This window comes from Phascolarctos cinereus, unplaced genomic scaffold (genome assembly GCF_003287225.1).
Source record: "Phascolarctos cinereus isolate Bilbo 61053 unplaced genomic scaffold, phaCin_HiC Scaffold_2;HRSCAF=192, whole genome shotgun sequence".
NCBI classification, from domain to species: domain Eukaryota; kingdom Metazoa; phylum Chordata; class Mammalia; order Diprotodontia; family Phascolarctidae; genus Phascolarctos; species Phascolarctos cinereus.
Window position 1 is genome coordinate 153137218 of NW_027555625.1, and position 24214 is coordinate 153161431.

General features: G+C 36.0%; 1 protein-coding gene across 2 annotated transcripts in view; it reads left to right on the forward strand.

Annotated features, from left to right (window-relative positions):
- The first annotated feature begins 118 nt into the window (after positions 1-118).
- NAPB (NSF attachment protein beta) overlaps positions 119-24214 on the forward strand; it is a 64948-nt gene continuing 40852 nt past the window's right edge. The window contains exons 1-2 of one of the 2 annotated variants that reach the window (XM_078149692.1): positions 443-528; positions 13225-13273. In XM_078149692.1, the coding sequence (XP_078005818.1) occupies positions 13251-13273 (23 nt within the window). In that variant the 5' untranslated portion in view covers positions 443-528; positions 13225-13250. Of the gene's footprint in view, positions 529-13224; positions 13274-24214 lie in introns of both variants that reach the window. The other variant, XM_020987053.2, reaches the window with a different exon arrangement.

The window sequence follows — 24214 nt, forward strand, 5'->3', positions numbered from 1 at the left end:
CAAAATGTGGCCCTTATCCTTCCCACCCTCTGCAGACTCCTTAACTCGCACCCTCCCAACCAATCCCTCCTACGTTGGGTCACACCCCCCCAAATGCAGCATCTCTAGCTTACGGGTTTAACCCAGCAGGGGGCGGAAGGGAGCGAGTCCGCACACTGCACCGGTCCAGCTCTCTTTTGGGAAATGTAGTTTCCACCTCTCCTGACTCCCCAATCGAAGCGGGGAGAACGGACTACAAATCCCGAAATGCTTTGTGATTCAGGCCTGCGCTTCGTCCCCTTCACTCCCCCCGCCCCTCCGCTGTGGGGAAACTCTAGAGGTGCGTTCCCCAGCCAGTAGCTCGGGGTGCCGTTAGGCTGAGTCGTCGAGCTTCGCCGCCGTTACTCCGTTATTCCCTACCTGGAATCCAAAGAGTGTGAAGGCGACAGGCATGGACAACGCGGGCAAGGAACGGGAGGCGGTCCAGCTGATGGCGGAGGCCGAGAAGCGCGTGAAGTCCTCCCACTCGTTCTTGAGAGGGTTGTTTGGGTGAGCGCCAGCCCTGCGGGGTAGCTTCTTCCTCCCCCCGCCCCCCACCGCTCTCCTGGTGCGGGGGGAGCTCCGCCGCCGTCCGCCCCCTCTCTCTTCCGTGTCCCCGGGGCCTCGGAGTGGGCCTGGCGTCCGCATTGTGGGGCAGGAGGGATAACACGCACCCCAGCCTCCACCTCCCCACGGGACTGAGCTGGAGGCTGGGCGGTGGGGATGGGAGGCTTCCTGCCTCCCACAGCTCCTCGACCTCCCTCGGGGAGGAAGCTGCAGGCCCCGCGGGAGGCTCGCAGATTCCTCGAGAGGAATCCCTGGGCCTGCAGGTGACTGTCACCTCTGTAGGGTGGATAAGGACAAATAACTCGTCCACCCCCTCATCCGTCTTCCCATCTAGTAAGCCAGCCATCCACCCTCCCGTCCGTCCATCCATATGCCCAGCCTACCGCGCATCTAGCATTTACTATTTAGGGAGTGGGGTTAAGAGGCCCTAGCCAACCTACAGAAGGACTCACGCCCCCCGCCCCCCAACACACAGACGCGTAGAGACAAGCAACAGATTGTCATTTCCCCACCTGCCATATGCTTGCTAACCGCTGAACACCTATGCCTGAGTTTATTTCTTGGTTGTTTGGAATCTCCCAGGTGGATGTTAATTTGAGGACCATTTTGACTTTTTTTTGAATTAAAGAAGTCTTTAAATAGCCATCTGCGAACCCAGATTAAAAACGAGTTAACTTGTCTTCCAGTGTCTGAGGAGAATGGTAGGAGTTTTTAATAATGTAATCGAGCATGAAAGTGATGCGGAGATTTAGCTATTGTTAATCCCTTGGCGCTGGCTTGTGACCATATTACCACTAGAGATTTATGCAGGAGTACTGGATGAATTCTCCTTTTGCGTTTTTCTGTTTCTGCCAGCAGACGTTGGGCCCTGTAAGATTTCCTCCCAGATTTTAGACGTTTGCCTAGTGCCTGTTTGCTACAGTTACTGCATAACACAGAGCTATTCGAAGGCACCCAGTTTTGATGAATGAATAAATTGCTTAAATAGGTTCATTTCTTTCGTCAAAGATCTGTTCTATAGCCAAAAGTAGCTCATTCTTTAAAACCAGTATCAGAAATTCATCTCTCTCTTAATGTATTCTCAGTGGCTTCTGGTGTGAAATTTAATTTGGCACACTTCATAAAGAAGAGCTAGAAGAATATCAATATTTGCTGCTTCCTGAATTCTACAGCTTTTGAATGATTCAGCTATTTAAAATGGAAAAACGGTGACATTTTCCTCACTCCCATTAAAAGTGAAAACTCACCTCACTTTAGTCAAGAAGGGAAGACCTCAGTGTCTTTTAATTCTAGCAAATCCTTTTCAAAATTCTGCTTCTTGTAAAGGTATATTTTATAGCATTCTATTGTTATACAGTTTTCTTTCTGTAGTTTTAGTTTGGAATCTTAGTAAAGAAAATACATGTAACAGGTTTACTTTTTGTAGAGCCAACTTTTTATTTTCTTTAATTGGTCATTCTACTTTAACATGGTCATAGAATTTCAAAGGGAAATAGGAGAGTTAGCATTTGGAAGAAACCAAATTGACTTATATTCTGCTCTTGCCTCTGGGAGTTTACTCTTCTGTAATGGATTTATCATTTACTGTCTTTTTTTTTCTCTTTAGTTAATGTTAAATATTCTTTATTAATTGTGACACAGAATTTGAAATTATCATGACTGTCTTATAGGGTTTTCTTTTAAATATTGATATTTAGCAAGCAGTAATAGTATACTTGAAAAGCAGCATAGCGTAATAGAAGCAGCATTAGAGTAGAGCTAGAGCTTTAAGCAGTTTCCTCATCTATAAAATGAAGATGTCTACCAAGTAGATCTTGTGATATTTACATGATATAATATGCAGTGTATACAAATGTGCATTTGCATGTACAAATTCTTTATAACTATAGAGTACCTTGTAATCTATAATTATTCTTGTGCATGTAAGATCAACCCATTTTTCAGACCCCCAGATTAATTTTATTTAATTAATGTAATAAAATTTATTCAAAAGAAATACGAAGATCATTTTCAATTTCATATATCACCCTATATAGGAGAAATCATTTTTATAATATATTAAATTTGCATCTCTGCTTTTAAAGTCAAAAGGATTCTCTTTGAGGAAAGTATTCAGTGTTATTAAGTTTTTTTAAGAATATTTTTTCCTTATGTACATTTTTTCCCAAAAGAACTAGTCTAACTCTTGATCAATATATGAAACATGATCCTAAAAGAACTTTTGGAGATCCCTTTTTTTTTTCTAAATATATTTTTATTCATACCTTTTGGCTTTTCCTGCATTTCTCAATGTATCTCTCCCCAAATCGACAAATTCCTTTTGTTTTAAGGAAAGAATAGATTAACATTTTTTCCTTTTATCATATTATGTTTACCCTACTTAATTCACCTTTTTAGAAGACCATAAACCTTACAAGGAGAAAAATAAAACAATTCTCAAATCTTCCTGAAGTTCCCTCTGTCAGTAAACATTGGGATCATATATCTGAGTTGAAAGAAATCCCAAGAGTGCATAAAATCTGGGGGCAGCTAGGTGGTACAGTGGATATAGCTCCAGCGTTGAAGTCAGGAGGACTTGAATTCAAATGTGGACTCAGACACTTGACACTTACTAGCTGTGTGACCCTGGGCAAGTCACTTAACCCCAATTGCCTCACCAAAAAGAAAAAAAAGAGTGCATAGAGTCTGATCCAATTCCTTCAGGCAAATAAGATAACTATTTTACAGAGGGGGTAAATGAAGACCAGAGTAGTTAGGGTGACTTTCCTGAGGTTACCCAATTAAGTGAACATGTAGTATTTAGGATTAAACCACTAGTTTTCTTTAAAAACATATGGTATGTCATTAATTTTTACTTCAAGACATTAGCATACAAATTTAGAAGAACTCAAAAGATTGAAGGCTGAAGCAATGGGCTAAACTCTAGTAAGATGACATTAAGTAGGAATGCAAAGTACTATACTTATGCAGTTGTTTTTTTGTTTGTTTGTTTTTTAACCCAAGTAGAGATTTGGGGAAATGTAAGTTAACAGCAGTTCATGTGAAAAATATTTTGGGTGATTTTATTGACTATATAACCTCAGTATAAATCAGCAGAATCACTTGGCTTCTAAAATAACCTAATACAACTTTAGCCAGTATTAGCCCATAAGGAAGAAAGTGTTCCATTTTATTCTCTTCAAAGACCACTTCTGGAGTATTATATTTAGTTCCTGGATTTACATCTTGAGGGACATTAATAAGCTGGATCAGATCTAGAGCATAATCACTTGTCTAATGAGGGGACTCATTTGTCTTGAGGAATGGTTTTGAGTATTTTTCCTTGCGTGTAATAAGTTATTGCTAAAAATGTTTGGGTTCAGTTGCCGGATTTGATTAATTGGAGACACTGGGAATATTTGATTTGAAAAAGAGAAGGTTTGGAGGAGGGGACAAGCTTTATAGCTGACTTCTCTGTTGAATTATCTGAAGAGACAGTCATTCTGTGTAGATCCAAAAGGCGGAAATAGATTTAGCAGAGTCACATTACAGGGAGGCAGGTTTTAATTCATTATAAAAAGAGCTTAATAATTAGAGTTATCCAACAACAAACAAACAAACAAACAAACAAACAAAACCAAACCATAATGTTCTATACCATGAGTTTGTGTGATTACTCATGGGAATTTTGAAATACAATCTGTATGGCAACATATGAAAGGGATTTTTTTTTTCCCCACGGAATGGAAAGTTGAATTAGATTACCTATTTAGCCCCTTCCAGAATGCCACCAATTTCTTCATTTCTTATTGCTAGTACATACAGACCCTCACTCTGAATAACATAGCAGCTTCCTAATTGGCCTTACTGCCTACAGTATTTCCCCTATTCCAATTCATTTTTTACTGGTAGATTAACCTTTCTTGTAAATCTGATCACATAAACTGATCCTTCTGATTCAAGTTCAGACTCTTTAGCATAGCATTCAAGATTTTCCACACCTGGTACCTTCTTCTTTAGACTTTGTTATAGCTGTTTATTACATATGGTATACTTAAACTGAATTAGACTACTTTGCTGTTATTTGTACAATCTGATGATTTTGTTTTTGTTTCTGCCTTTGCTTATGAATGAATTTTTTTCTTCTCCCAGTCTTCATTCCTGTTACTGCTAGCCATCCTTCAGAATGCAGCTCAGGTGACACATGTTCCATGAAACTTTCTTTGATTCTGTCCCTGTTATCACCTCAGAAATGTTCTTTTTCTTCTTCATCCTTGCATATTTTGTACGTTTCTTATCATATCCTGTTATATTTCATTATGTATTTATGTTTCATATCCTTTGATAACTCATACATAGTTCCTGCCAGAATTTTAGCTTTGATAAAGGTCAGTACCAGTGCCATAATTCTCTGTTTTCCATAATGCTTAGGACTGAACTTTGTACATAGTAAGCATTTAATAAAGGCTGCTGAATGGTTTTAAGGTGCTATTCATAATTGTGTAAATTTTGCTGTGTAGCTACTAGCCTACCAACACCTAAAGATGCATATTTTCTTTAGTGAGGATATTTTTTTCCTTTAGTGCAGATTGTAAACCACTTGCTCACCATAACTTAGTAGATAGTTTCATGGGATGCTATGAGCTCCTTCCCCTTACTACCTTAATTGACCCCTTTGTGGCTAGCTTTCTAGCAGTAAATGTCTCTTCAGATTACAGATACATACTTCGTTACTGTGCCTGTACTTGCAACATGTATTCAGACTGAGTCAGATCTGCCAAATCTGCCCATGGACAGAGCCAGGTTTCTCACATCACCACGCCATATTATGAGGAGGCTGAGTAAGATTGTAGTATAAGTAATTAATACTACATGATAACACATTTAATTACTTAGGAGGATCTGCTATCTTATTGACGTGTATACTCACTTCAGAGATGCAGATTGTAAACCATCCATTCATGCCTTTTTGTTCTGTGCTACTCTTATCTTTATAAATCCTTCATAGAGTGTTCACCCAGTATACTGGAACTTTATTCCAAATCTCTTGGCATTATGTGGATATCAGTGGAGCATGCAGGGGTGTCAATTAGTATCTTCCACTTACCACATGCCTGACACACCTTTTTAAGTCTTACATCTCTCTCATGATGTCTTTTATGCTAGTTCTCTTTTTTAATACACATGGAATTACACTGTTGAATAGAATATTTCAATTACATAGTAGCTATTAAAATATGGACACTGAGTAAAGTTAGCTCAAGACTTTAATAACTTACTAGTTAATGGAAGAATTCATTTTCATGCAATGTGAATACAGAGAAGATAGTATTTTGAACTTCTTTAAGATTGTGACAGTCTCTACTTGGTATTGACAAAATGTAAACTGTGTGACAAGGAATTTTTTTTGTCTTTTTGTTTTTGTTTAAGCCTCTGAGAAATACTGGCTGTGTGATCCTGGGCATGTTGCTTAACTTCTCAGTGCTCTTCTATGTTGTGTAAGACTAGAATTGCAGGAAAAGTGCTAATCTGCATTGGTAAAGAGAGTTTCAGTTATTGGTAGTTCTGTATACTCGTTAAATCACCTATCCCATTCCATTAAGTTAAAACAAGGTAGTAACAGAATTGTCTGGTTTGTGGCCCTTCTGAATGAGAATCATTTTTATGATCAATCAGACATTTATTAAGCACTTAATATATACCAGGCACTGTGCTAGGCCCTGGAGCCTATATTCTAATAGGGGAGACAAGTACGTATATAAGTACAGGGTGTTTTAAAAGTCTTTAATAGGTAAAAACTGCACAAAGACTTTTGATTCACTGTATATACAGAATAAATAGAAAGAGAATAAGTACATAGGAGGTGGTTAGGAAGGGAGGGCACCCCTTCCTCATATATCCTTATTATTATTAAAGGCCATTGCTATCCTACTTCTACAAATTTAAAACTTCAGCATAATTCTTGATTCTCTTTCCTTCCTTCATGTTCCTCTCACTCTTTATTCAGTCATTTGCCAAGTCTCAATTCTGCCTCTGCAACATATCTTATCTCCTCTTTACTCACATGGCTGCCATCCTTATCACCTCTTTCCTGGCCTATTGTAGCAGTCTATAAATTGGACTACTTACTGACTGCCAGTTTTTACCTTCTCTGATCCATCTGACATTGTACATCTACAAGAATAATCTTACTAATGCACAAGTCTGATCATGTCACTCTCTTACTTAAATCCCTGTTCAGTTCATCAGATATAAAAGATAAACTCCTCAGCCATTCACAGTCTATCTGTAACTTGCCTCCTCAGGCTAATTTCATGTTAATTCTCTCCACATACTCTATTACAGCCCAACTGGCTTGTTTACTATTCCCCAAATTTGGCATTCCTATTTCCAGCTTCTGTGCCCTTCTGCAGACTCATGGCTGGAATGGATGATTCCCTCCTTATTGTGCTTCATAGAATCTGTTTTTAACTTGAAGGTTCAGTTCATGCCACTTCTCTGTATATGTTATTGCTATCTTTCTTTTCAAATAATCAAGAATATATTGACATATTTACATGTGCTATAACAGAACTATGTAACCTACTGGAGGGCAGGGACAGTTCTTCATTTTGTCATCATATTTTATTCCCAGCACTTTGTGCCTTGCATGAAATAGATGTTTAATGAATACTTGTTGGATTGGATTTATATTAAATCATTGCTATTATTGTAGTGTTTCTCAGAGTGAATTCCAGTGTAAATAGTTACATATTGATTCAATTGTGGAATTTTTATAGTAAGTTATATTTCTTAACTATATCATAATTATAATACATATCCATATGTGTATATGTATGTATGTGTGTATATATACATATATATGTACACACATACATCTATGTGAAGTACGTTTAAAGTACATTTAGGTTATTATAAGTAACTTTAGAATGTGTTTCTTAAATTCCCTTTTAAAGTCAGCAAGGTTGACTTAGAAGCAGGCTCTCTTTATTGTAGTGGATTTTGATTCACCTAGGTTTCTCTCCATAGCTATTCTGTCACATTGCTAGGATACCACAACTGCACTTTGTACAAACACGATACACTCCAAGTAAGTTGCTTTTTAAAAATTACAATGAAATAATAATGTTCTTGATAGTTAAATGTATATGCTATTTCATTAGGCTCTCTAAGCCTAGAAAAGCAACAAATCTAGCAGTTTCAACATAGGAATGATAAAGCAATAAATTTGGCTTTCAACAATAAATTATTAATTTGCAATTTATTAGCTCTTTGTGAACATATGTAATATTTCAAATATCGTAGCTAGTTGAAAAAAAATTATATTGACCAGAGAAATAATACAACATGGCGGATAGAGGGCTTGCCTTGGAGTCAGGAATACTCACAAGACTCAGCTCTTGGGACTGAAGTACACTAGATGTCTGACCATGAGCAAGTAGTCACTTTTTAGTGGCCCAGGCAAACAACCAAGTGTAAGTCACAAAGTAGTCACTGAGTTGTAGTACTGGAGGGAATTGTTTACACTGAAGAAAGCACAGGTGTGGCTCCCTCCCAAAAATCCTTCACCAGAACACTTGAGCCAGCTGGTCTTTTTTTTCTTCAGAAAGATTAATAAACATTTTTTCATCTGTTTGGCAAGGCATTTTCATTTTCTAGGACCAAAGAAGTATTTACATAAGACATAAAATTTTAGAGCTAAAAATGAGAAAACTAGATCCAGAAATGCTAAGGGATTTACTACATTTTTTTTTAATCAAGAGATTCAGTTTGGAAAACATCTGGGTGACTAAAATGTTGGAAGATTATTCCAAATGGTCACAGATAGCTAATATGTTATTAATTTTTCTTTTTTCTTTGTTTATTTCTTTGTTTGTTTTATTTCATTGGTGTAGATAGTTCCCTATAAGGAATTTCCTCAACTAATGTAAATTAACACCTCCTTAGACTAATAGTTTTAGAGAGTAGATTGAGGACATTGAGAGAGATTTAGTGATTTACTTATAGTCACATAGCTGGTGTCAGAGGTGATGTTTGAACTCAGGAAATCTTAACTCAGGCCATCTCCCTGTTTACTCAGTTTGCTTCATTAATTTCTAATTAATTTAATCATTAAAAAAAAGAATTTATTAATACCATCCTTGCCTAGGACTGGACTAAGTATTCCATTACATTAATATAAACTGAATACAGCTTGTTCACCCATTCCCCAATTGATGGGTATCCCCTCAATTTCCAATTCTTTGCCACCACAGAAAGAGCTGCTATAAATATTTTTGCACATGTAGGTCCTTTTTCCTTTTTTTAATGATCTCTTTGGGATACAGACCTAGTAATGGTATTCCTGGATCAAAGGGTATGTGCAGTTTGGTTGCCTTTTGGACATAGTTCCAAGTTGCTCTCTAGAATGGTTGGATCAGTTCTCAACTCCACAAACAATGCATTAGTGTCCTAATTTTCCCATATCCTTTTCAACATTTATCATTTTCCTTTTTTATCATATTAGCCAATCTGATTGGTGTGAGGTGGTATTTCAGAGTTGTTTTAATTTGCATTTCACTAATCAAAATTGATTTAGAGCACTTCTTCATATGCCAATAGATAGCTTTGATTTTTTTCATCTGAAAACTGCCTGTTCATATTCTTTGACCATTTATCAGTTGGGGAATGGCTTGTATTCCTATAAATTTGACTCAGTTCTCTATATTTTTGAGAAATGAGACCCTTGCTGTAAAGATTGGTCCCCAGCTTTCTGTTTTCCTTGTAATCTTGGTTGCATTGGCTTTGTTTGCACAAAAGCCTTTTAATTTAATATGATCAAAATTATCTGTTCTATATTTTCTAATGCTCTCTATCTCTTGTTTGGTCATAAATTCTTTCCCTCCCCATAGATCTGACAGATAAAGTACTTCTTGCTCTTCTAATTGTATTGCTTCATTGTCTATGTTATCTTTTAGCAAGATGTCATTTCCTTCCTTATCTCTTAATTAGATCTATTTTTTGCTTTTACTTTGTCTAAGATCAGGATTGCTACCACTGCTTTTTTTTTTTTAACTTCAGCTGAAACTGATAGAATCTGCTCTAGGCCTTTACCTTTACTCTGTGTATCTCTCTGTGCTTCAGATGTGTTTCTTGTAAGACATATTGTAGAATTCTGGTTTTTGATCACTCTGCTATCCGCTTCCATTTTATGGGAGAGTTCATTCCATTCACTTTCACAGTTATGATTACTACCTGTGTATTTCCCTCCATCCTATTTTTCCTCCTGTTTGTATTCTTGCTCTTTTCACCATTTCCCACCTCACCAGTATTTTGCTTTTGTCTACTACCTCTCCTGATCTGCCCTCCCTTTTGTCAGTGCCCCATCCCTTTATTTAATCTCCTCCCCTCCTACTTACCTGTTGGGTAAGATAGATTTCTATATTCATCTAATTGTGTATATTATTACCTCTTTGAGCCCGTACTGATGAGAATAAGGTTCAAGCAATGCCCACCGTTGCCCTCCCCCATTTCCCCTCCACTGTAATAGATCTTTCTTGCCTATTCGTGTGAGATAATTTACCCCCTTCTACCTCTCCCTTCCTTTGGCACTCATTGTACTCCCTTTTTCATCCCTTAATTTTTTTTATGTCATTCCTTCAAATACACCTTATGTGCATACCCTTCTATCTGTACTGTTAGTGATACAATTTTTAAGAGTTACAAGTATCATTTTCCTGTGAAGGGATGTAAACAGTTTAGCTCTGTTGAATCCTTTATGTTTTCCTTTCTCTTTTTACCTGTTCATGTTTCTCTTGAGTCTTGATATTGGAGGTCAAATTTTTGGTTGTTCTGGTCTTCTTCTTATGCAGGCTTGAAATCCTTCTATATCGTTGAATGACCATTTTCCCCCTTGTTGTATTATGCTTAATTTTGCCGGGTAAATGAGTCTTGGTTGCTCCTTTGCCCTCTAGAGTATCATGTTCCATAACCTCCTATCTTTAATGTTGCAGCTGCCAAGTCCTGTTTGATCCTGATTGTGACTCCCTGATATTTGAATTGTTTCTTTCTGACCATTTTTAGTATTTTTTCCTTGACTTGATAGTTTTGAAATTTGGCTATAAATGTTCCTTGGGGTTTTTATTTTAGGATCTCTTTCCTGAGGTGATCAGTGGATTCTTTCAATGTTTTGCCCTCTGGTTCTAGGACATCAGGGAAGTTTTCCTTGATAATTTCTTGAAAGATGCTGTCTGTGTCCTTCTTTTGATTATGGCTTTCAAGTAGTCCAATGATTCTGATATTGTCCCTCTTGGATCTATTTTCCAGGTCACTTGTTTTTCCCATCAGGTATTTTACATTTTCTTCTTCTTTTTCATTCTTTTGAATTTGATTCATTATGTCTCATAGAGTCATTAGCTTCCACTTGCCCAATTCTAACTTTTAAGGTGTTGTTTTCCTCAATTAGCTTTTGTACTTTTTTTTCCCCCCATAATTCTCTTGTATCACTCTCATTTCTTTTCCCCATTTTTCTTGTACCTCATTTATATGATTTTCACGTTCTTTTTCGAACTCTTCCATGAATTCTTTCTGGGCTTGAAACAACTTCCCATTTTTCTTTGGAGTTTTACCCATAGGTGTTTTGACATTGTTTTCCTCTTCTGAGTTTGTGTCTTGGTCTTCCCTGTTACTATGATAACTTTCTATGGTTAGATTCTTTTTTGTTGTTTTTTGCTCATCTTTTTTCTTTTTTTCTTTTTGGCCATTTTCCTTTCTTTTGAATTTGCTCTCTGCTCCAGGGTAGAAGGGGCTCTGTCTCAGGCTGCTTGTGCCTGGTACTGTGTTGATGCTGCCCTGAGACCCATAGAGGACCTTTGTGTCTGATGTTGTGTTGAGGGTGTGTGGTGGGGGGAGGGTGGCTTACCTAGTGCTGAGTTGGGATTCTAGTGGTGGTGTCTAGCATGTGCTGACGCCTGGTAGGGTTTTTCTGCATTTCCCTGGGGCTACACTGAAACATGTGGAGGTCCAGCTGATGGAGGATGCCCACCCAGAGCAATGCTAAAGCCTACAGAGGTCTGGCAGCTGGAGGATGCCTCCCCACCTGGAGCTGTGCTGGAGTACGCAGACTTCTAGGGCTGGAGTCTGCCAGTTCCCCTGACTATACTAAGGCATGCAGGAGTCCTGGTGTTGGCGTTTGTCTGCTCCCCTACACTGGAGCTCAGGATATCCCACTGGTTTGCTGAGGTAGAGCTTGCTATAATGCTTCCTGTCCTGGAATGCTTCCTGTCCTAGAATGCACTCCCCCTTTATCCAAGTGAAATGGACCTTTCTTGCTAATCCTCCAAGTTTCCAGGGTATAAGACTGCTCCATATCACCTTTCTGCTGGCTCCACCATTCCAGGATTTGTTCTGGGGCGCTATTTTATGGTTGTCTGGTTGTTTGAATCTGGGAGAGCTGTGGCGATTTACTACTTACTCCACCATCTTGGCTCACGGAAATTCCCCTGTTCCTTTCTAAAAAGCTCAGCTCAGTTATATCTCCTCAGGTCTTCTCTGACCTATACCTTTCTCCTGTCCTTAAGTAGTTAGTTCTTCTTCCTTCCTCAAATTAACTGTATTATTAAATTATTTGTACACATGTTATATCTCTCTTACCTCCTTCCCCCATTAGCAATACATTCCTGAGAATCAGGGATTGTGAATTAAGTTTTTAATATCCTACACATGCCGTAAAATTATAAATTCATGATTTAGGGACATCTGAGAGAGTACCTTCAAAATATTCCCAAGTCTGTATTGCTATCAAGGCAGGAAATGAATAGTAATCTAGTACAGAACTTGTTTTGGTAAATTTGCTAGCATAAACGTAGGCCTTTCTGTACACTTGAGCTTTAGATTTTTTCAGTGACTGTCAGTGCTACTCAGCCCCCTTTTGTATCCTTCCACACTGTTAGATCCCTTGCTTGACCAGTTCCGTTACTCATGAATATCACAATTAGTTTTCGGCAAAGGAAGGTAAAACATCCAATTAATTTCATTACTTGATTGTTATGGTAAAATACTAGTGTTCTTTACAATTCTGAATTGTCAGAAATTAGTTCATTTTCAGTTAAATGAGCCAGTCTTCCCTTTTGAGCTTGCCTTCTATTGGCTTGTATCACTTCGCAGTAAGACTTCTAAGATTTTATAAATAAAACATAATTTTGTGAAAATTTTATACATACTGTGTTTTATCTTTGTGGCTGTAAACTGAAAAAGTGAATTTAGATTTGAAAAGGGTATTTTGAAAAGATTTGTATTTATTTTCACTTTCAACAAGTTATAGGATACTAGGATTTATTAAGCTGGACAGAACTTTAAAGATCTTAGTCCATCCCCTGGGTTTTAATTTATCTATTAAATGTTTTATTAAAAATTTAACATGACATGGATACAACTAAAATTGCTTAATAACCATTTATAATTATACTCATTAAACTATAGTAAATATCATAACTTTTAAAATCATTCCCTTTAAAAATACAGTAAATATCATAACTTTTGAAATCATTCCCTTTGTCTGCTAGAATTTTATGCCCATTCTTATTTACTTTTTTTTTCACATGCTGATCATTAATGTGTACTTTTTATATTCCTCAAACTTTTTGGTCTTAAATTGAATTCTCTTACTTTATTTTGGAACAGGAGCAAAATTATTTCAGACAAGTTAAATGACTTACCCAAGGTCACACAGGTAAGAAGTAGGAAAGCTGGAACTTTAACCAAGATTTGACTGACTTAAGTGTCTTTTTTTTTCTATTACGTTAGTTATTTCTCTACCTGTAATTTTCTTTCTTTTCTGGTTCAGCACTATCAATATTATTTTTGTAACATTTTCAGCTGCTGGCTAAATGTTTAAATATGCTGTGATTTTAATGGCAGTTTGAGTTCTGCTTCATTTGTTATCACCTGTCTGTTGAATATCTATTATGTGTTAATATAAAATTAATATGCAATATTTTGGGGATGTCAGGACTTTTCCAATATTTGGAAATAGGTTGAATTCAAGAAAGAAATGATAAATCTGCTTACAGATGTTATCAGAACTATTTGAATTTATGTGAATCACACTGATTCCTCTAAGTAGTGTGTATATGTATAGATCATTAGTCATAATGCAGCAAGAAGAATGAGTTTGCGTTAAGCTCTTAGAATATAGTAAGTTTTCCATTTTCAGTTTTAGCTTTTCTATGAGACAGCTGACACTATCTTCATTGTGGTTGAGGCTTTCTTTTCTGCAAAGTAAGACTGCAAATTTTCAGACAAAGAAATCAAAGCTATCTGTAATCATATGAAAAAATTGTTATATATCACTATGAGAGAAATGCAAATTAAAACAACTCTGAGGTACTACTTTACACATATCAGATTGGCTAATATGACAAAAAAGGAAAATATGGATGTTGGAGGGGATATGGGAAAACCAGGACACTAATGCACTGTTGGTGGAGCTGTGAACTGATCCAACCATTCTGGAGAACAATTTGGAACTATGCCCAAAGCGCTATAAAACTTTGCATACCCTTTGATCCAACAATACCACTGCTTGGTCTGTATCCCAAAGATGTCGAAAAAAGAGAAAGGACCTATTTGTACACAAATATTTCTAGCAGCTCTTTTTGTGGTGCCTAAGAATTGGAAATCACAGGGATGCCTATCAATTGTGGAATGGCTAAAAAAAAGCTATGGTATATGATTGTAAAGGAATGTTATAAGAAATGACAAGCAGGATGATTTCAGAAATACCTGGAAATACTTACATGAACTAATGCAAAAGGGAAGTGAGCAGAACCAGAAGAAGGTTATACACAGTAACGGCCATATTGTTCAACGAAGAGCTATGAATGACTTAGCTGTTCTCAGCAATACAGTGATCCAAGAAAATGCCAAAAGACTAATGATGAGGTATATTATCCCTTTTCCAGAGAAAGAACTGATATTGTTTGAATACAGACTGAAGCATGCTGTTTTCACTTTCTTTCATTCTTTTTTCCTATACATTTGTCTTCCTGTACAAAATGACTAATATGGAAATGTTTTACATGATTGCACATGTATAATCTATATCTAATTGCTTACTGTCTCAGACAGGGGAGAGAGGAAGGGAGGAATTGAATTTGGAACTCAGATTTTGTAAAAAAAAGTTTTAAAATTGTTTTAATGTGTAATTGGAGGGGAATAAAATCTTAAAAAAAAATGAGGAAACTGAGGTCCCAGGAGGTAAGGTGACTTGCCCAAGATCCCACAGCTAGAGGTGGAGGCAGATCTTTTGACTCCAGTGACATTGTCTTTTCCACTGTATCACCATGCCCAAGCTAAGTGTTTTTGAGGTTTACAAAGATAACTAAGAGACATTGCTTGACCTCAAGAGGTTCAGAGTCTAGTAGTGGGAATGGTACTGGATTTAAAGTTGGGAAAACTTGGGTTCAAATCTTCCTTGATATGTGCTAATTTTGGGATGATGGTCATAGGGATGGTCACTTAACTATTCTGAGCCCTGGTTTTCTTATTTGTAAGATGGACAATAGTAATACTACACTTTGCAAACCTGAAAGTGTTACATGAATACCAGTTATGATTTTTTTTTAAAAAGATAATACTGCAAAACTGGAGACCCACAAACCTGAAATAGCATATAATTTTATAGGGACATTCAGTGTCAATAGGGATGCTTCATAATCTAGAGATTCATGTTAATAATTCTGCCAAAATTTTTGTGCCTCCAGCTACCAGGTTATTTCTTTATAGTCACAATTTCAGGAAAAGAAAATGTCTTTTTAATAAGTCTTTGAAAAGGATTATTCTTTTGTCCTCATATGGGAATCAGAAATGCAACAAATGGCATACATACTCTAGACACAAAAACTGAGTTAAATTACATAAAATATATAATGAATTTATTGAAAGTGAATTCCTAAGATCTGGCTCCAGAATATACTTGTTTCACTTTTTGATTTTCACATAGTAGCAACCTTAGGAGTTTTAGGTAGTTTTGAGAGTTGGAATATAATCAAGGTTCATTTTTAGAGTAAGACTTTACTTCATACTTCATTTTTGTTAAAACTTGCTATATCATTGTTTGGTTTAAATGAGAATCCTTCTTAGGGATAGTTTTAGAGCCAGAAGACACATTAAAATATAGTCTAGCACTCTCATTTTACAGTTGAAGAAATTGAGACACAGAGAGGTGAAGTGACTTGCCCAAGGTCACACACAGGACTTTGGAAAATTATAGACATTTAGAGGTCTGCCACCAAGTATGGGTCTGTTCCAGAAGTGGGTCATTCTCACAGGGCAGAAATTGGCATCGTAGAGACATCACGTGACTGGGGACAGGAATCAACATAAATTGAGAAGATGCATACTTGCCGCAGTCAGTTGCTGGTAAAGGTTCTAAGATGGGGGATCCAGTAACAGGGCTTGGCAGACCACAATCAATAACCCTAAAGATCCCTGGCACATGACAATAGATCTTGTTTTTTAGGCAAGGTCAAAGAGCCTTTTGGTATATGATACTAGACTTTAGAGTCAACACTTCCATTCAAATCCTTCCCTAAATACTAGCTGTATGATCCTGGGCACACAATTAACCTTTCTCAGCCTTTGTTTCCTCATCTACAAAATTAGGATAACAATGGCACTTATCTCATAGAATTGTTGTGAAGATTAAATGAATTATTTGTAATGTGCTTTTCACACCTTAAAGTGCTATACAAATTTCATGTATTATTATTTTACTAGGGGGGGCATTCATGCTTTACTACTATATTTTTTTGGGGAAATTTGGCAGAGCCATAATTCAGTTCTATCATTCTTCTTTTTCACTATCATGAAGCCTCCCCTAGGTAAAAAAAACCAAAAAAAACCCATATTTTTTTTTTGTAAGCTGTGCATTGTGATGGAAGAAAAAGAATGACAGTTATGAGTATTCTGGGTGGTTTTTTTTGTTGTTATTGTTTTGGTTTTAGTGTTGGTGGGTGTTCACTTTTATCTTGTTTTTATTGCCATCTTTGCTTCACATTTTTTCCATGAATAAGAGGAAAAAAAACAGTTCAGCCAAACCAACCAGTACATCAGCTTTGCTTGAGAGTATATTCTGTAATCGTTGTTCAGTCATGTCCAACTCTTCATGACCCAGTGGACTATACTCTCCATAGAGTTTTCTTGGCATAGATACTGGAGTGGTTTCCACTTCCTTCTCCAGTTGATAAAAAGGCAAATAGAGGTTAAGTGACTTGCCCAGAGTCACACAGGTAGTAATGTGTCTGAGGCAGGATATGAACTTAGATCTTTCAGACTTCTCTATCCACTGAGCCGTCTAGTGTCCTCTCTGTAACTATAGACCCCTGCTTCTACCATGTTCCTAACTCTTCTCTGGGGCCAAACTTGGTCAGTGTAATTATAATAAATTCAGTTTTATATTTTTGTGTTTTCCATTTATATTGTAATTTGTGTATATTGTTTTCTTGGTTCTGCTTACTTCGCTATGCATCAATTCATGTAAATTTTCTGTTATTTTCTGAATTCTTCATAATAATTTAATAAAACATAGTAATCTTCTGTTATATTCATGTACCACATTTTGTTGAAATATTTCTCAATTGATGTATATCTACTTTGCTTCCAGTTCCTTACTACCACAAAAAGCCCTGTTGAATATTTTGTTACATATGGGATCCTTATTTCCGTATTTCACTTTCTTTGGGTATATATTTAGAAGTGGTATCTCTGGGTCAAAAATAACATTTTAGCCCCCTTTTAACATAATTAGTTCTAAATTGCTTTTTAGAATAATTGAACTAATTTTTTATATGTCTACGAACAGTGTGATTGCCTTTCCATAGCCCTTCCATCTTTTGTTATCTCTGTCAATTTGCAAGGTATATGGTGAAATCTTAAGATTATTATTTCTCTTATTGATTTAGAGCAGTATCACAAGTGAAGTTGACCAAATAGGTAAACCAAAGCACATTTTTTCTAAGCAAGATACAGTTCTCAATAAAAGGGGGTCAATGGATGCCTCAATTTCTAGCCAAAGATTTTGAGCAAAAGAGGAGCTTCCATTTTATAGGTTTTGGGGAGCACAGAACAAAGAATGGGACAGGGTAGGTGACATCATAGGCTTGAGGGCAACATGATTGGTTACATAACCAGAGGCATTGGGAACAATATAATTAGAAGTAGGGAATGAAGGGCTAGCAACAAACCCCCTCATTCCCTCCTGTGACTAAAGAAATGTTTATTGTTTGAGTCTACCTGCAAGGTTGAAAGATAGTGGGCTAAACTTTGGATAGCAAGCCAAACATCTTTTTTTATATTTATTTTTTTACTTTTTTCTGCTCAATAGTATTTTTTTTCCAATTACATGTAAGGATAGTTTTCAACGTCCTTTTTTGTAAGATATTGAGTTCCAAATTTTTTCCTTCCCTCTTCCCTTCCCAAGACAGCAAACAGTCTAATATAGGTTATACATGTACAATCATGTTTAAACATATTTACACCTTAGTCATATTGTGAAAGAAAAATCAGAACAAAAGGAAAAAAAAACTATGAGAAAGAAAAAAAACAAAAAAAAGTGAAAATAGTATGCTTCAATCTGCATTCAGACTCCATGGTTCTTTCTAGGGATGTGGTTAGAATTTTCTATCACATGTCTTTTAAGCCAGAAATCCTTGAAGAATAGCTTGTTTGTATAAAGATATAAGATCCAACTCCCTTATATGCACCATGTAGGATAGCAAAATTCCTTGAGGCAAGAATAGAACAGTGATGAGCAAGAGAACTGGATTTTTAAACTTAACCTATTATAGACCAGTTAAATTCTGAACTAAGTTCAGAGACAGAGGACCTTGGCTTAAGCAGTTACAAGACAAAATCAGTTAATTATGAATAAAATCAATAAAAAAAAATGATAAAGAGTTTAATCTTCTCACTTGTAAATAGTTTGCATTTATTTTTCCAAGGTTGCATCCTTTGACCACTTACCCATTGAGGAATAGTTCTTGGTCCTATATTTCTGTTAATTCCCATATGTGTCTTGGACATTGGATCCTTTTCACAGATATTTGATACAAAGATTCTTTTTTAACCATTTGAAAGTTCACCTTGTTATCCTACCAGCATTGAGTTTTGTGCAAAAATATCAATTCCCTGTCGTAGAAATTACCTATTTTTATCTTATTTTCATTATTACCCGAGATTTAATGTTTTTATTCCTCCAAATAAGGAACTATTATTTTTTCTAGCTATATGTAAAATATCCCCTTGATAGTTAGATTGGCAAAGCACCAAATTTGTAAGTTAGTTTTAGATAATGCTGGGTTTTTTGTTGTTGTTGGGTTTTTTTTTTTAGCATGGCCTGGTTGTTAGAAATGAATAACCCTTCAATTACTGAAGTTTTTATTTTTCAAGGATTTTTCAGAAATCACATCTGTGATATCAATGCTGTAAGGAGTTTGTAGTGTTGAACTGCCTCTTATGCATACAGATTGTCACCTTCTCTGAATCAGTTTTAAAAAGTTTCTTAAGAGCACTGAGAAGTATAGTGACTGGCCCAGGGTCAAATAGCCACATGTTGCAGAGGTAGGACTTGATCCCAAGACTTCCTGTCTCATAGATATTATGGCATGCTGCCTCTTTAATTCTTTAAAGAGCACCTTCTATTTATATAGAATGTATTAGGTATATCTTGGTAGATTGAATCTTGGGTATTTTATACATTTCATAGTTATTTTGACTGGATTTTCCTATCTTTTATATGTTATATTCTGTGCTGTATGGAATATTACCTGATCATTAGCATTTTTTCACATAGTTTTTCATTCTTTTTTTTTTCTTTTTCTTGTCATTTTTCATGATATGATTATTAAAGACTCCATTTAGGTCTTTTATCTTTTGTTTGTGTTCTCTGTATTAATTGCTGTTTTCATCAAGTTATTGTTTGTAAGGGATGTTTGAAATTTCTACTTTTGTATATTTATTCTTTCTATTTTCTCTAGCTGATGGTCTGTTTTTGTAAACCATGTGGTACTGAGAAATATGTGTGTTCTTTAATGTTCCCATTTATCAAATGTCATGTCTTTCATATTTAACTTCTCCAAGTTTTCTTTTTTCCTTTTGGTTTATCATCCTGTTAGAATTTTCAAGCATTAAGACAATGTTAAAATTAAAGTTTTATTTCATTCCTATTAATATCTTTTTATAGGTCAGTTAGCCCTTCCTATTTAGATGCTATAATTATTTTCATATATATATGATTAGCATTGTTATTGTCTCTATCTCCTTAATTTAAGCATAATATACTTTCCTTGTTTATCTTTCTTGATAATTATGAACTTTTGTTTGATTGGAACTTCTGATTTTTTAAAAATTACCTTATGAATAGTATTAAAATTTGTTCCAGTGTCTGATTTTCATTCTGAATATATTTTTATATTTTTAGATGTATTTTTTGAAAAACAGGTTGTTTACTTTTTCATTCTGGAACGGTCTTATCTCTTGTTTAATCTATTCATATTTAAGGTTATGAAAGCTAGGCTTCTGCTTTACTAGATTTGTTTCTTTTATATTGATTTCTATCTCCTTTTCTTTTAAAGAGTGTTTTTTTTCTCAGTGTTCAGTTTTCCTTATATACTACTCTTATGTCAGTCTGTTTTCAGAGCTCACCTCATGTTCAGAATTACTTAGCCTATTTTAAGTACTTTGAATTGACCTAAATTGTTCATTTCTTTCATTCTTTTTATTTACTCATCTTTTTGTCCCATCCTTTTTTTTTTAAGCTATTGGGGTTAAGTGACTTGCCCAGGGTCACACAGCTAGTACATGTCAAGTTTTGGTCTGAGGCCGAATTTGAACGCAGGTACTCCTGAGTTCAGGGCCGGGGCTCTGTCCACTGAACCACCTAGCTGCCCCTGTCCCATTCTTTTGACTTTTGTTTTCATTACCAAGATAAGCATGTGGTTCAAATTCTTTCCTACCCAAACCTCACCTTTTTATAAGTAATATTCTTTAACCATACCCTTTCCCAAGTTTTCTTTTCTTTTGTCCTTATTATTTCTCTTCCCTTCTAGTCTAATCACTTCAGAGAGACCAAGAAGCTGGAGGGATTGTTATGGTTCCTCTACATAGGCTTTTTGAAATTGAAAGAACAAGAGGGTTAGTTTAAAAAAAAAAGCTGCTGACCATAGCCAGGAATAAAAATATTTTTGTTATTGGCATGATAGTACAAAGACTCGAATACTGAAGACTAAAAATAGATAATCTTTACTGACAAAAACTCACTTTTCCATTCAAAGTATACCAAAACTGTTGTCAGAAGAAATCCAAGTAAACCTTTAATATTTGGGCATATTTATCAAACTGTAAAACATCCCCCTAAAAAAATATTTTGGGATTTTCACTTCTAGTAGGTCTGCTAGTCTTGCTCTCATCAGGGAATGTTGAACACTGATTAATATGTTGATATACTAAGAAGCAAAATTGTTCTGAAATTAAATTCACAAATGGAGAGGGAATGCTGCACTGTGACATTGTACTGTTGCTACATATCTGATGGTTTAAGAAATGTGTGCAAGTGATAGAGATAAAAATGCTTTAATGGTCTAGGAGCTTATCTGATTTAATTCCCATTGAATAATCAAGGCCAGTGTTGGGAAAATGGAGTATTCATCAGAGATGCTCCAATTGATGAAAGTATTGTTTCATGATGAATTAAAGAATGTGTCAAAGTCTTATGAACGCAATGTCATATAATGTATAATAAAGTGATTGCAGAAAAGTGAGGACAGAGGGAATTGTGGGAAAATGGTGAATTAAGGCAGGAAGCTACCTGGCTCTCCCAAATTTCCCCGCAAGTAACTTACAATAATGCCTCAAAGTAAATTTTAGAGCAGCAGAAATAATTAAAAACTGGGGTAAAGCAGTCATCTACCCTAAGACAGTTTGGGAGGGAGGAAAGATCTGATCTCCCAGGGTGAGATCAGATCTTGCCGGACTGAAGTGCAAATACCACCTGCAGTCCCAGTCAACAAAAAGCAAGCCCTGGGGGCAGCTGTGTAGGTGACAGCCTTAGCTTGGGGAGCTTTCACCTCACAAATAGTATGGCGGTTCAGCAGCTGGTCAGAGAAAGATTAATGAAGTCTCCACTGGTATGAGACTGGAGACCCAAGCACTGTGGTCCCAGGCTGTGGCTGCTTCCAAGGAAGAATTAACACATGCTGGTTAATGCAGTTGCAGAGGGACAGGGGCCCTTGCTCGTTGTGGTCACTGGCAGGAAAGCAGAGTCCCCTGGTTTTGGTTCCAGGGCAGAGGGGCCAACTGATGCTTAAAGCTGCCTGAGAAACAGAAGGGAGCAAGAATGTTTGTGTAGCAGCAGCCCTGATCATGGTTGAAGTGGAGAGGAGTGCCTGAAGTCACTTAGAGACCAAGGTGTGAATCAGAGAAGCAGTGACCACACCTTGCCTTTGATTACAGAACATTGGAAGAATCAAGAGGTTAAAAGCTCCCAGATAGAGCTCAGGAAACAACATCATGATTAATCTGAAACATTATCCTACACATTCTGGAATCAGAGCCCTACTCTATCATAAAGTTAACAGCATCAGCCAAGAAATAAGTAGTTTTAAAAAAATGAGTAAAAACCAGAAAGAACCCATAATTACTTTGGTGATAGAGATGATCAGGTTTCAAACTCAGAAGATAAAACAGCTTCCCATAAAGCTTCAAAGAAGAGTGTAAAATGATCACAAGCCCAAAAAGAGTTCATGGAAGACCTTTAAAAAGACTTTAAAATCAAATAAGGGTTGAGGAAAAATTGGGAAAAGAAATGAGTAATGCAAGAAAAGCAAGAAAATTATGAAAAGAAAGTCAACCAAATGCAAAAAGAGATACAAAAACTTACCAAAGAAAATAACTCCTTAAAACTTAGAATTGAACAAGGGAAAGCTAATGACTTCATAAGATATCAAGCAATAATAAAACAAAATCAAAACGAATGTAAAATAGAAGAGGATGTGAAATATCTCATTAGAAAAAACAACTGAGGGGCAGCTAGGTGGTGCTGTGCATAGAGCTCCAGCCTTGGAGTCAGGAGGACCTGATTTCAAATCTGGCCTCTGACACTTGACACTTAACTAGCTGTGTGACCCTGGGCAAGTCACTTAACCCCAAATGCCTCACCAAAAAGCAAAAAAAAAAAAAGAGAGATAAAAGAAAGGAAAAAAGAAAAAACAACTGACCTGAAAAGTATAGGGTCTAGATTCTTTTTTTGAATGTAAGAAAACCACTGAATTAATAACTAAAACTAGGAATTGGTTTTATGGGAAAAAAACAATAAAATAGATAAAGCATTGGTTAATATTTTAAAAAGAGAGAGAAGAAAATTAAATAGCTAGTATTAAAAATTAAAAAGGTAGATACACCACTAATGAAGATAAAATTAAAGCAAATATTAGGAATTATTTTGCCCAATTATATGCCAATAAATTTAACAATTGAAGTGTCAAAAACATAAACTGCCCAGATTAACAGAAGAGGAAATAGAATATCTAAGCAAGTCTGTTTTAGAAAAAAGAAATTGAACAGGCCATAAATGAACTTCCTAAGAAAAATGAGTCAGAACTAGATGGATTTACAATTGAATTCTACCATTTAAAGATCAACTAATTTCAATATGAAATAAATTATTTGGAATAATAGGCAAAGAAGGAGTCCTACCAATCTCCTTTTATGAAACTATGGTGCTGATAACTAAACCAGGAAGAGCAAAAACAGAGAGAGAAAATTATAAACCAATTTCATTAATGAATATTGATGTAAAAATCCTCAATAAAATACTGGCTAGTCATAGCACAAAGATTATGCATTATGATGGGGGAGAGAGGAAATATACACACATCAGAAATGTAGGGCTGGTTCAATATAAGGAAAACTATTAACATAATCAATAACAAAAGTAACAAAATCACATCATTATATCAATAGATGCATAAAATCTTTTGAGAAAATATATTGCTCATTCCTATTAAAAGCAAGGCATAGGTGTAAATGGATTTTTCCTTAAAATGATAAGAAGCATCTATCTAAAACCATCAGCAAGTATTATCTATAACAGAGATAAGCTAGAATAAGATAATAAGATGGAACAAAGATGCCTGTTATCACCAGTTTATTTAGTTTTGTACTAGAAATGCTAACAATGGCAGTAAGAGAAGAAAAAGAAATTGAAGAAATCAAAATAATCAATAAGGGGGGCAGCTAGATGGTACAATGGATAGAGCACTGGCCCTGGAGTCAGGAGGACCTGAGTTCAAATCCAGCCTCAGACATATAAAATTCACTAGCTGTGTGACTCTGGGCAAGTTACTTAACCCCAATTGCCTCACCCCCCCCCCAAAAAAAAGCCAATAAGGTAATAAAACTACCCTTTTTTTTTTGCAGATGATATGATGGCATACTAGGAAAATTCTAGATATTTAAGTAAAAATGTTGTTGAAACAATAATTTTTAGCAAAGTAGCAGGATATAAAATACACTTACATAAGTCATCAGCATTTCTATATATCACCAACAAAGCCCTACAAGGAGAGATACTAAGAGATAGTTCATTTAAAATAACTGTAGAAACAGTATAAAATAC